At 42.0% G+C, this 13537-nt stretch overlaps 1 protein-coding gene across 2 annotated transcripts in view; it reads right to left on the bottom strand.

Annotated features, from left to right (window-relative positions):
- The window catches only part of NCBP3 (nuclear cap binding subunit 3), a 33299-nt gene extending 19762 nt beyond the window's left edge, over positions 1 to 13537 (bottom strand). Inside the window, exons 1-4 of one of the 2 annotated variants that reach the window (XR_012499443.1) lie at positions 13256 to 13537; positions 11303 to 11368; positions 9274 to 9379; positions 1464 to 1589 (exon numbers count right to left, since the gene is read on the bottom strand). Coding sequence is in view for 1 of the 2 variants with exons in the window: in XM_074342571.1 (XP_074198672.1) it covers positions 1464 to 1589; positions 9274 to 9379; positions 11303 to 11368; positions 13256 to 13438 (481 nt within the window). In the remaining variant the exon portion in view is untranslated. The remainder of the gene's footprint in view (positions 1 to 1463; positions 1590 to 9273; positions 9380 to 11302; positions 11369 to 13255) is intronic. The other variant, XM_074342571.1, reaches the window with a different exon arrangement.

Genomic DNA, 13537 nt, shown 5'->3' with positions numbered 1-13537 from the left:
GCTAAATGATCTTCCCCTGTTATAAAGTGTGGCTGATGATGGCGCCCATGGGATACATACAAGGAGGCGTGACAGCCACTTGGTTTTGCAGCAACCAATTTAATTTCGTTCTTAGAGAATTTACCCAAGAAAAAGGTTTTTGAGAACTTTAACTTTAAAGCAGCACTTCTCAAACTTATGCTATCCCTATGTCTCAGTTTGAGAAATGAAGGTCTAAAGATTCTCATTTCTGTTAATAATATGCCACATGGTCTTGAGCAAATAATTTCCCTCCTCTGCTCCTCAGTTTCTGATGTACAAAATGAGGTAGCTGAACTGCATGATTCTAAGGGTCCCCCTGACTCTAATATCCCTTAGCTACCGGTTTAATGAGTTAACTCAGAGGTTAGCAAACTATAACCAGTGGGCCAAATCCAGCCAACCGTCTGTTATTTATTTATTTATTCATCCATTCATCCATTTATCTATTTATACTTGTACCAGCTGTATTTAGTTATAACTAATGTACAATGAACTACACACCCACCACCTGTTTTTGTAAATAAAGTGCTACAGAAAACAGCCAGGCTCATTCAATTATATTGTCTATGGCTGCTCTCATGCTACACTGGCAGAGCTGGGCAGATTCCACAGAGACTGCAAAGCCTAAAATATTTATTACCCAGCCCTTTTTAAAAAAGGTTTGCCAACCCCTGATTTGGATGGTCTAAGTTAAGCAAAAAGAAAAAAGGAGAAAAATCTTTTACTCAGTCATGTTTGTTCTTCTTTCAATGAAAGCACTGAATTAACATCTAAAGAAAGCAGCTGGAAAAACCAGGAAACCAGGAAAACCAGGTCAGCAAGCTGGTGGTGAATAAAGCCAGAGGAGAAGTGAGTCTAGAGAAGAAGCCAGCAGAGTCGTTACCAGAGGTCAGGACAGACTTGGACTGGGAGGCAAGTTAAAAATTACAGTTAGCTCATAAGTTGAACAGCCCAGATTAGGGCAAGCAGATGAAGCTCTAGAAAACACAGTCCAAAGAAAGCAGAAACAAGAGGTCTGGCACAGTGTCAGAGGTTTCTAGTCTAGTATCCGGGTCAGAGACAGCCTGCTGAAGAGCTGTATGGCAAGCTGCAATGACACAGTCTGAAGCCCGGAAAACGCAGCCCCAAGTCTACGCACTTGGACCCACTCCTTTGGTGGGAAACTGTGGGTGTTAGAGAGGCCTCAGTCATGTACCCTAGACTCGGATGCCAGCAACAAACCTCCTCAAGGCCTGATCACCACCTCTGAGCTGACTCAGAACACTCCTGGGATATGATCTGGCAGATTGGTTAACACACTCTGGTTCTTGTCAGTGGGCAATGCTTTCTCTCCTAGACTAAGGGCATAGTCTGGGCCTCAATCATTCACCATTTGAGATGGTAAGAACTCTCTTATAATCATAAACAAAAGCACAGTCAATGGAACATGTGAGTGTACTTACAGGAGGTATCATCCAACCACTCGATGTGAGCAGGGGGATATTCTTTAAAGTAGGAAAAGATGTCCTGGGTACTCATCTCATCTACTCCACAAATGTAGATTGTCTCCAGTCTCACTTTGGGGATTGCTAGAAAAACAAGACATAGAAAAGATGACAGATTTTTCCTATCTGCTGTTGCACATCTCACCAGTACCTTTTCGTAACAGTTCAGATAATAGGTGTTCAGAAAAGAAATAAACTGAAAGAGTTGACAAATATTTCAAAAGAAAATGAGACTTGATGGTAAACTATTTTAACTTTTTATCACAGAATAATAGTACTGAACAAATAACTTAATTCAGGACAGGTCTATTAGGCTGAGAAAGACTAAACAAGTGGTGTTGATAATATACATGATACTTCCCCTCAAACTAACCTGTAGTAATTAGAACAATCCAAAATTCAACAGGATTATCCATTAAACTTGATAAACTGATTCTAAAGTTTTTTAAATGTTATGTCAAAGAGAAATGTGTGATAGTCAAGATAATTCTGAAAAGAAGAGATGTTGCCCCTGGATGGAAAGCAAAGTGTGAAACTAGAGCAAAGAAATCCTACAATTCAATAAGAAAATGACAGCCCCAAATAAAAATGAGCAAAAGGACACGAACAAGGAATTCACCCAAAAAGAAACAGAAAAGGAAAACAGCCATATAAAGAGATGGTTGGCCTCACTACTTATCAGGAAAATGCACATTAAAACAAGATCTCAGTTTTCACTGACCAGGTTCTTAATTTGTCTTTTTAGTAACAAATGAGTGGCAGTGTGGGGCAAAGAGCTGCTCCCTCTGCTGGTGGCAGTGAGAACTGGCACAGCACCTCCACAGGGCAGCTGGGAGTGTCTACTACAAACTTAGGCCCTACAGGCACAGGAATCCTCAGTACTGACCCTGAATACGTGTGGGTTCAGAGTGGCTCACGTGGAGATGCTCACTGCAGCACTATCTTAATAACCCACGATCTATTAGAGTAATAAATTATGGTTTATCCATATTAAATGAATCATGGATTATTCATATTATAGAATATTAAGCAGTTAAAAACAATGAGATAATTTATTATATACTATGGAATGATTCTAAGACATATTATTGAGTGAAAAAAGCAAGAGCAGAAAAATGCATACATTAAAAAAATTAAGGGGAGGGTAGAGCTCAGTGGTGGAGCACATGCTTAGCATGCACGAGGTCCTGGGTTCAATCCCCAGGACCGCCATTAAAAATTAATTAATTAATTAATTAATTAATTAATTAATTAATAAACTTAACTACCTCACCCCCAAGAAAACAAAAACATTAAAACATAAACACCACCATATATTTTCTAAGGGTACATATCTGTGTACACAAATACCTATAAAAAGAATTCACTCCACACTGATAATAACTAGTACCTCTGGAGAGAAAGAAAGGTTAAAGGCTGCGGTCAAAAAGGAACTTAGAGCCTTACCAGAATTGTGTTAATTTTTCACTAAATACTTTAAGCACATTATTTCATTTATCTTTCTAATTGTGAAATGTCAATTAAGTCAACAATAAGAAAAAATATTTTCAGATACCTGTATATCCATCACCTAGCTTTATGCATAATTCCTTTTAAAGATTTGAGGCAAATATAGTATTACATATAAAACTAGGGCCTGTGTAAGCTCTCCACATCCCTTCTCTCCCTGCCTTCTCCAGAATAATTCTGTTAAGAATTCAATGTCCATTACTCCCCCAAGTATGTTTTTATATATCATATATTTTATTTATAACAAATGAACTTGAAACACATGTGAATACTTTCCGATGAAAATTATTTTTAATTTTTTTTTTTGGCATTTTGAAGAGTAAAAGATGGGTCTAATGGGACCCCATGAGGTGTGGCCAGGATAAAGCAGGTAAGTACCTTCCTGACAACCCAGATTCATCAAGACTTATGAATTCAAGCAATGCAACAAAAAACAGAGGCCCAAATGAGATGGAGGGCCACACTCTAACACGCAGGATGAGAAACGGAAGGGGTCAGCCCAGGGGGCCTTCTCAGTTCTTCAAGCCAAAGGCCATGACTTTGGAGGGAAAAATCCTATGGGAAGTAAAGAGATGGTTCTGAAGAAGGCAACAAACAACAAGGAGAACTCTTAGTGATGATGGAGGAAACAGAGTGAGGAGCAGGCAGAAAAAATCTTGCAGGAGATGCTGATATGATACGAAGAATTGAATCATATATGAGACAAGCAGAGAAAATAAGAACCAAGAGAAATGACAAAAACAAATACCAAGAGTATCATAGTGTTGTTCTAATAAAACACTACATCAACATTAAAAAAAAAAAAACAACTCTACAGGTGAAGAAAGAGCTTAAAAACAAAAGGTAAAAGAGTATAAGGAACAAAACTTCCTGGCCTCAGACGTCTAAATTTTAATGTAGAGGGAGTGGTATACACATCTAGAAACAGACAGTGGACAACCATGTTCAAAAGAAGCAGGTAAATGTATACAAATATCAAATCATTACGTTGTATACCTGAAACCGTGTTATATGCCAATTATACCTCAATTAAAAAAAAAAGCCGGTAAAAATAAGAAAGACATACAAAAGCCGTATCACTGAAGAGAGAAACTAGACTCAGTCAGCTGGAGGATAAAAAAGGTTCACTCTCAAAAGAGAACCAAACTGACAGTGTGGCAAGATCCACTGGAGATGGGAACTTTGCTAAGCTCAAGGTTTGATGGAAGTCTGCCAAAGGACAATGCTCAACACCACCTCACCTTGCTGACAATGCTGCTGCTTAAAATAAAACAAAACCACAAAGAAGGCACCTAGATTTATGCCCAACTGATGGGAAAGGACTAACAGCTGAGGGGGCAGTGAAGAGATGAACTGGGCATTTACCAAGTGCTGACTACAAGTGAGATGGTGAGGGCGTCATCTTGGATTTTCTAACAGAAAGAAGACAATGAATGACAGGACACAAAACTCGAATCTTTAGGAAAGTAGATTTCTGAAAATGCAGGAAAAAAGTAGCCAATCCCAAAGCCTCATTAGAATGATGAAAAATTTGGAAGACAAGAAATACAGTAACTCAGAGTGTAAGAGGCGATCCCAAGAAAAGAGAAGGCAGCAAAGCTTAGGTGAGCACAACTCACCAAAGAACACAAATGGCAGATGGATGAAGGGTAAATATAAGAAATCGAGGAAACTGCAAGAGTAACACAAGGCTACACAATGCCACGGAAAATGCTGATGACAGACTGTCAAGTGAAAAGGAAGAAAGCAGTATGACTACAAAGGGGAAAACAAAAATAAAGTCCACACCCAGAAAAGATTAAAAGGAAATACACACAATGCGACAATGACTGGGTTTGTGTGGTGGTCTGTGGACAAATTTTCTTCTTACTCTACTTTCCAAATTTTCTTTGGTGGACATGAATTGTTTGTCTGATACCTAATGGAAAAAAAGGTTATAATCCAGAGTACATACGTTCATCAAAAACGCTAACGGTTGTTTTTGCATTTTTTTTTAAATGTTTGGAGCAACATTGTTTTGGGAAGATGATGCGGAAAAAGGGCAGAGCTGTTGATCTATTTCGCTCTGCTACTAACTAACAGTAGAACAGCTATCATTCAGTAAGGACTAAAACCCAAGACAGGTGATAACAGCTTTAGAATTAGTTTTAATAGACTTAAACTTTCTCGTCTAGAATTACTGAATCCTGCTGTAATACAACTAAAACACACAGCACTGATTTCAGAACTAGGTAGTAATCCCTAAGAAGTTGCAGGGAAGGAGCAAAGTCCCTTAAAGCCTAGAGAAGGACTAATCCTGCACTGATTTTCATAAAAGAGGAAAAGAGAAATTCCAAAACTACAAATTGAAAAGACTGTCATTCTCTGAAATTTTTTTAAAAAATAGCTTATCAGACAGAACCTATGATCCTTTAAGAAACCAAGTCTTTCCCAGAGGAAATGACATGAGTTCACTATGGAACAAGCCAGCTCACCTAGTCTCTTTTTTGATCAGATTTCCAGGCCAGGACATTCAAAGAACACCGCAGATGGTCTTCTATCCTGAGTTCATTAAGGCATGTAATCTAGTTCCTCAGGATAATAAACCCAATAACAGAATAAGATTCTAATCCACGGGTCTATGTGTCACGGCATGGTGCAGGAGTATCCTGTTTGACATTTACCAACAACCAGATGAAGATGCAGAAGCCACGCATACCAAAGTGAGGAGTGCAGCCAAAATGCTGAAAGGCAGAGTTAAGATGAAAATTAACTCCGCAGGCTAAAATGGAGTCTTGAAATCAACAAGGTGTAATTTAACGGAGATCAATAAAAAGTGCCTCAAGAACAAGATGAGAAAGACTGTCGTGATGGGTGCAGTTCCTGGGGGAAACGCTGGTGCTCTGGTTGACCAGACAATGAAGGCTGACTAGACAATGATGTGGCCAGGACAGAGACCGCTCTGCCGTGCTCTCCACGAATCCAACCATTTCTGGAATCTGCACCTCACCTGATGAAGGGCATTTAGAAACTAGGAAGGGTCTAAAGGAGAGAGACCAAAAAGTCATGTCACATGAGAAAGTTTAGGGAATGGGCTGTCCATTCCTTCACCTGAGAGTCATCGTGTGAATGAGGAAAGGACTTAACGTTGTTCTGAGAGTCACACATAACCAATGGACAGAAATCACTAGAAAGCAACTTCTGTTTAACATGAGAAGGTATCCAAAAACAAGACTGACCGCCACATAAATAGTTCTTATGAAGAAAACGTTCAGAGGCCAAAGGACCATTGGGAACCTTCCCAAGAGGCCTGCAGCACTGGGTAGGAGGTGGGATCTAGATGATCTCTAAGGTCCCTTCCAACCACAAGCACTTTGATCTTGGAGATAAGGAGGCCAAAGCTGCTTAACACTGACTCACTAAGGGCAGCAGACTGGTCTGCTGCAGCACATCCCAACTACATCCCTGAAGCTGGCACCGAGATTAGGAGCACAGGCTTCAGTCCGACCAGCCTTCAAATCCCAGCCTTGCTACTTACTAGCTGCGGGACTTCAGGCAAGTTTCTCTACCTCAAGGCTCCTTCCTTTCCTCATCAGTAAAACAGAAACGATACTTTCCCAGAAACAGGGTTGTTGAAAGGGTAAGTTAACCACATAGTCGAGTGACTGGCACATAGCAAGCATCTATCAAATAGTATATTGTATTACTATTAGTGTTAATAATAAGAAAAAATAACTTTAATTAAAAAAAGAAAAAGAAAAAAAAACTTGACAGCTATAGTGGTTGCAGGAATCAAGATGTTTATTCCAACGTCCCCATTCTCCCAAGAGGCTGGGCCACTTAGATGACTGGAAGATGGGGAATGCCAGATAACTGTAATAATAACTAACATTTATTGGGCACTTACTATGTGCCAGACACCACTCTAAGAATCACATTTTGTTACAGCATCCCAACAACCCTATAAGAACCAACGTTAATCTGCCTTTCCAGATGAAGAAACTGAGGTTCTTAGAGGCTAGATAACTTGCTTAAGGTCACAGAGCTAGAAAATGACAAGTCAGGATTTGAATACATGCCATCAGGCTTCAGAACTCAGCTCTTAACCACAATACCAACAGTTCTTAATCCTGACTATACACTAGAATTACCTGGGGAGATATCAAAATAATAACTGTCTCTGAGATCTACCCAGACCCCTCCACCCTTTCTGTAATTTAAATTGATCTGGGAAAGGCAGCAGGGTTCTCTAGAGTTCAGGAACACACTCAAAGGCCACACCACCTCCTGAATCAAAACCAGGTTGTAATGAGCAACTTTCCCCAGATGATATTCCAGGCAGATGTATTGTTTTTTATGAGTATCTTTGGAACCATGAGATGGAGACTGCTTTTCAAAAAAACAATTTTTTTTAATTAACATTTAAAGCAATCTTATTCAGGCAGGTAACACATTCCTATTTTACTGTCGGACAAGGAGAGCGAGACCTAAAAAGATTCCCTCTTTTTTTTTAAATTTGCTCATGTTCACTAAGGAACTGAGACTAGATTTTAGGAGGGTTCAGCACCCTAAAGAGCCCCAATGCAAGTGGGAGGAGAGAATGGAGTGGGTAATTAGGGATGCTTCATGGAGAAAGTGACATCTGAACCAGACGAAGCATGGGACGAGGAAGTACAGAGTGATAGGCATGAACAAGATCAGAGGCAAGATGTCACGAGGAATGCCCACAGGACTAGAAGTAAACAGGTGTGGTGAAACCACTATGCTTTCCAGGTGGAATTGTACGCAAGGCCTCAGACATCTGCCTGGGCCCAGACTGTGCAGGCACATGCGTGCCGAGCTGCACAGCTGGCCTTGGCTTTCACAGGACTTTTCCTGAAACAGAAATCTACTCAAGCAGATGCCTGGAAACCCAGCCTGTAAGGGAAGCAAGGTTGTATTTCCAAACTGAACTCATGATGCAGAAAAAAGAGCAAAGCAGCATCCAGAGTTGAGCTCTGCATCCAAGCTACTCTGTCCACTGGGATGCACTGAGGAGATCTGGGTCTCTGGTATCATGTCACATATTAAAAGGCAACAGGGCAAAGTAGTTAAGAGCAAGGCTTTAGAGTCAGATAAACCTGGGTTCTAATCCTGACTCCTCTTGCACAAGCTATGTAAACCTCAGCATTCTCTGAGCCTATTTCCGTCTTTGTAAAATAAAAATAAAAATATATTCTTCATGGGATTGTTGTGAGAAATGAACAAGAAACAAATATGTAACGTGCTAATTAACACACTGCCTGGTAAGAAAGCAAGTTCCCAACAAAGAGTAGCTATTCCTTCATTCATTCAGCATGTTTATTTATTTATTTATTTATTTAGTTAGTTAGTTAGTTAGTTAGTTAGTTAGTTAGTTAGTTAGTTATATTTGGGGGCAGGGATTAGGATTTTATTTATTTATTTATTTAATGAAGGTACTGGGGATTGAACCCAGGACCTCACGCATGCTAAGCGCACACTCTACCGAGCTATACCCTCCCCCCTCATTCAGCATGTTTTTAACAAACAAGCAAGCCTAGAGAAAGTCACACAGCAGAGCACAGACCTTTAACGTGCATTCAGAGGGCTGCCTATTAAACCCTGCACAAATCCCAAATTTGCAAATACAGCAGAAGGAAACTGTTTGCATTCGTGGAATAATGAATATGGCTGTGAACTCACTAAAAGGGTAGTAATAATTTTTCCTTCTATTTATAAATCGCTTTTGAAGACTGGAGTATATTATTATATATGACAATTCAGGGTGAGTTCTAGGAAGCAAAATACTCACCTAACAAAACACAAAAATTAAATAAAATCACAAGCCTGAATCAAGAGAAGCACTAATGGTATTCCTGCCCTTCCCCAAACCTGAATCCCCTCATGGAGAGTCTCACTGTGATACACTCCCACCACATTTAAAGGCAAAGAAAAGGTAACACTTTTATCATAAAAGCAGAAAATGAGAAAGAGTCCTCAAAAGTATGTTCTAATCTCAGCTCTGCCACCAACTAGGTGACGTTCTCTGGGGCTCCTCAGACATGACAATCCCCTTTTTTCCAGCTCTAACATCTGAGACACAGCTAACAGCTCAACTTTAAATAGGTCACCGCAGAAATGGAGACCTCACAAGTTCCTTCCTTTGGGAATATTTGGATGAGGACTGGACAGGCAAGGCAAGACCAGAAGCATGAGGCCACAGCAGGGAAAAGTCATTCTCTGGAAGAATGTGGAAAAATTCTCCCCAAACACCCTGTACCTTTCTTCATCATGTCTCGGTCCAAGGCGACATTTCTTTGGGCAATATTTACTTCTGATCGAAAATGGAAGCGCTTGGCTCTCTGTTCTTTCTTTTCAATTGCTTCCTAGAAGGTACAGAAAAAGCCAAAGAAGTAAAACATGGAGGAGGAAAGTTAAATCACAAACACAAAATGATGCATTAGTGACAAGCCTAAAATAACTCAGAAGAAATAAGCAATACTGTGCCTTCAATAATTTTTGCAGAGAATTGGATATTCACAGTCAATGACTAGGAGGGTGTACACTATTAGGGTTATAACTGTAATAATCTCCATGATGATTCAATGCTTATCACTGTACCTGGGGCACAGTAGGAATTCAATGAATATTTCTTGATCTAATGAGTAATGAATAATGCTTTAGTTCTCTGACATTTCATTTATTATTAGCAATCATGCAAACAAATTACACCTAAAGCATCTTAACATCTCAATTTTCCAGGTGCAGAGACTGAGGCACAAAAAAGTTACAAGGTTTGCTAAAGGCACTTCCGCAAGTAAGGGGGCAGATCTTTGTGATCTCAGTACTATTTCTAGAAGCCCCACCACCACCCTCATTTCACATCGTCTGTGTGCATGGTAATCACACCTATCACATTATGTCTGCCTGAGCAGTCCAGTCCCTAAAGCTTTTTCTGCGTTTAAAAATAACACTGAAGCAAAGAAACTCCCTCTATTCTAAACTTGTGTCCATGGAATTGCCAGTTTTCGTCTTGAAGTGACAAGAAGCATTGATGCTTTGCTGAAAAACAAAATAATCAGCTTCCTAAGTTTTTTTTTCCCCAAGAGCTAAAATAAATCCAGGTCCTACTGTGGGTTTCTGATAGCTCTTAGGAACCTTCACTAATTGTATATTGACTTTGCCACGCTAATTGAAGGTCTGACTACAGAAAGCTTGTGGGGATTGGTAAAGCAGCAACACTTCTGTTATTTCCCAATAGTTATGCTAATTTTCTTCACTGAAGTCTTCCCAGTGGAAACAACTAATCTTTGTAGCCTTCCTTTAGTAACGACCGAAGTACCAATTCTGGGCTGCCACACTTTCCCCCGCGTATGTTTCACATAATGGTAAACTGCGTAGGATTAAGAATAGTACAATATACTTCTTTTTCAATTACAATAAGAAAACATCTTCACTTTATTCTATTTTGTCAAAATAGATGATCAGTTCTTTCTTCTGGCCTTCAAGCAATCTGAGACAGGTTGAGACCCAGATAAAATACAAAAAGGTAAGCATGACATACTTAATTTTATTTTTGCTTTTATACATCCAATACAGTAGTAATACAGTATTATTTATTCAGAATTACCATTCAAGCTCTGTTCCAAACTTAATTGCACACACTAAAATCAGAAGAGAGGTTTTAGCTGGATATCACCAATTAAAGCAACAAATAAGTACTTCTGTTTATAATAAGGAAAATGATATGCCTGGTTCTGTGAGGAGTTACGAAGAAGCTGGTAATCTAGTTAAAGCACTAACTAGATAAAAGGCAATACTCCCAGGTATGGAAAATAATTTAGTTGACTTGACCTTCAAAGTTTAGCCACATAATCAGGAAATCCTATTTTTCTAGGCCAGCAGCCAGTGAGGAATAAAGACATTTTACTAAGGGACTACTAATGTGCCAGGCACTTTTCTGTTTTGCTTCATTTAGAGTGGAAATAGTTTACATATTTTTAAAGAATGGACAGCATGAAAAAGCACTCCCAGTGTAGAACTTCTTGGACATGGTTAAGGACAGGCATTGAGGGAGAGTGATTTTATCTTCCCATGGATTTGAGAACACACAAATGCTGCCTGGATGTTTTCAGGATGTGTGAAGGCATCACTGTGTATTACAAAATTTAAATTAAAAAAAAATTTCACTCCAGCAACCAAAGGAAAAAGAAGGTGAAGAGTAAGTGCTGTTCTACAAGTCCTAGGGACCAAGTTCATTAAGTTCACCCACTTCTCAAAATGAATAAGGAAATCAAGGTCTGTCTCACCTTGGAGGTGACATCGATTCCAGTGATGAAGCTGCCAGCCTTGTTTTCATATCTTCTGCTTGTGTCCTAACACGAAGAGGGTGGGTGAGAAACGCTAACAAGTAACTGAGGAAATACTCGTGATAAACGACAAGCCGACAACCGATTCCTTCTGGAGAGTCGTTCTTTTCAGCAATCCTTCCCTGCCCCTGACAACCCCTTATAATGAGGAAGCCTGTCCCAGTGACTCTGGGGTAGCAACACACCACTCTAATGAGAAGTCTTTTCCAGATCAGAGCCTGTCCAAAAGCTAAAGTAATTCCATCTACGACGTCACCCATATAAATGAAAATCTCAAGGCTTTCAGGAAAAACATTCAAGACGAGGCACACTTATCTTCCCCACCCAGATGGGACAAATTCATTGTGCCAGGTCACCAGATGGAGCGTAAGTCTTCACCACACTGCAGGAAGTCCAGACTCACCTAGACCTCCTGGGGGAAACACAGCACAGTGCAATGAAAACAGGATGGGATTTGGAAGCCTGGGGACTCAAATCGCAGCTGTGACATCACTGACTACATGATACTGTACAATTCCTTTGGCCTCGCTGGGCCTAGGTTTCCTCCGTGGTCTCTGCCTGCCTTTCTGACCTCTTTTACTGCTCTCCCACTTTCTCCAACAAAACAATCTTGTTCCCATCTCAAGAGTCTTTGTGCTTACTGTTGCCCCTGCTGGAAACACTCTCTTCCAAGTCTGCACACGGCTGGATCCTTTCTGTCACCTAGGGTTCAGCTCAAATGTCACTTTCCTGACGATCCTATCCCATTCTGCTTCCTGCTCTGCACTCCCTCCCTGTCCTCCGCACACTCCTACCCCATTAATGCGTTTTATTCCCGTCAGAGCACTCACCACTATCCGAACTTATTTGTTTACTTGTGTCCCTCAAGTGGAACAAAAACAGCAAGGAGGGAGTTTGACTTTGATCTTGATCAAGCGCCTAGGACTGTGTCTGGCACAAAGCACATGCTGAACAGAATGAATGGAGGGACATCTACCTCCCAAGTGCGGTGATATTTAAACGATGTAACATAGTAAATGGTAGAATGCCACTATCTTAACTGTTGTTGACAGAATCATTATCATTTGCTATCTTTTGTGCCCCTACCTTTACCTTTTCCCATAATTTCAGTTTAAAAGCATGATTTGCAGGCGTGTGTTAAAAAGAAGTTCTTGTTAGGTGAGAAATTAAGTACATGAGAGAAGCCATGCAGGCCTGAGATCAGCCCTAAGAACCGGACACAGGACCCCCAAACCACGAGCAAAACACCTCTCACCATCCCCACTGTGATAAAAGACGGACCAAGGACCATTGCCGGTTCAAGCTGCTTTGCTTTCATTAAGGGTCAGCTGCTGAGGCCACGGTGTTGCAGTGGAGCTGCGCGGGGACAAGATGACCCTCAAGTCACAACAGAAACACTGAGTTTCTGCAGCTGACAAGGCCAGCCCTTCCAAGGGAAACCGCGAGTGCTGCGTTTAACATACACCAGTTCTACCGGAGCAGGACCCAAAGGAGACCAGGATGCCGGTGCCATCCGACAGTTGATTCTGGGCCGCTCCGGGTCGTATTCCCGCCCGGGGCTTCCCCTTTATCTCAAGCCCCCAGATAATCCCATTCCCTCCTCAGCCATCCGCTTGCACAGACTGGCTCCGAGGGGCAGAGAAGGGGGTGTCCTCAACTACCCTCCAGCTCTCCCCCACCTCCCTCCAGCCCCCTCAACACCCGGATTTCCGGGCGCCCGGGCGTCCTTTCTCTCGTTCCCTGTCTCTGCTCAAGCCTGGCGCCTCGCCCCCTTCTCCCTTCGCCGGACTTCTCCCGGCTGGGACCCCAGCCCCGGCCGCCTCCCCTTCTGGCCCGCTCCGGCTCCGGACACTCGCTCCGCGACCTCCTCCTCGCCCCCGCCCCCGCCCGTACCGGGATCAGTTCTTTCAGTGAGCGCCGCACCGGCACGATCTCCAGCTCGCCCTCCTCCACCTCCATGGGCTCCGGCTCGCTACGGTCCAAACCGGACTCCGCTTCAGGCGACAGGGGCCCCAGGGCCGACCCCGCCGGGGCCTCCGCCTTCACCGACACTCGAAGGCCCCGTACGGCCGCCATCGCCGCCCGCCGGCCGCACCACTAAGAGCCCGCCCCGCACACAGCCGGCTAGAGCGCCGCTGCCACTGGCCACCGAGCAGCCGCCGCCACTACCTAGAG

The sequence above is a fragment of the Camelus bactrianus genome, chromosome 16 (assembly GCF_048773025.1).
Source record: "Camelus bactrianus isolate YW-2024 breed Bactrian camel chromosome 16, ASM4877302v1, whole genome shotgun sequence".
Taxonomy (NCBI): Eukaryota; Metazoa; Chordata; class Mammalia; order Artiodactyla; family Camelidae; genus Camelus; species Camelus bactrianus.
Note: the sequence above shows the minus strand (reverse complement) of the source record. Positions and strands in the feature narration are given on the sequence as shown.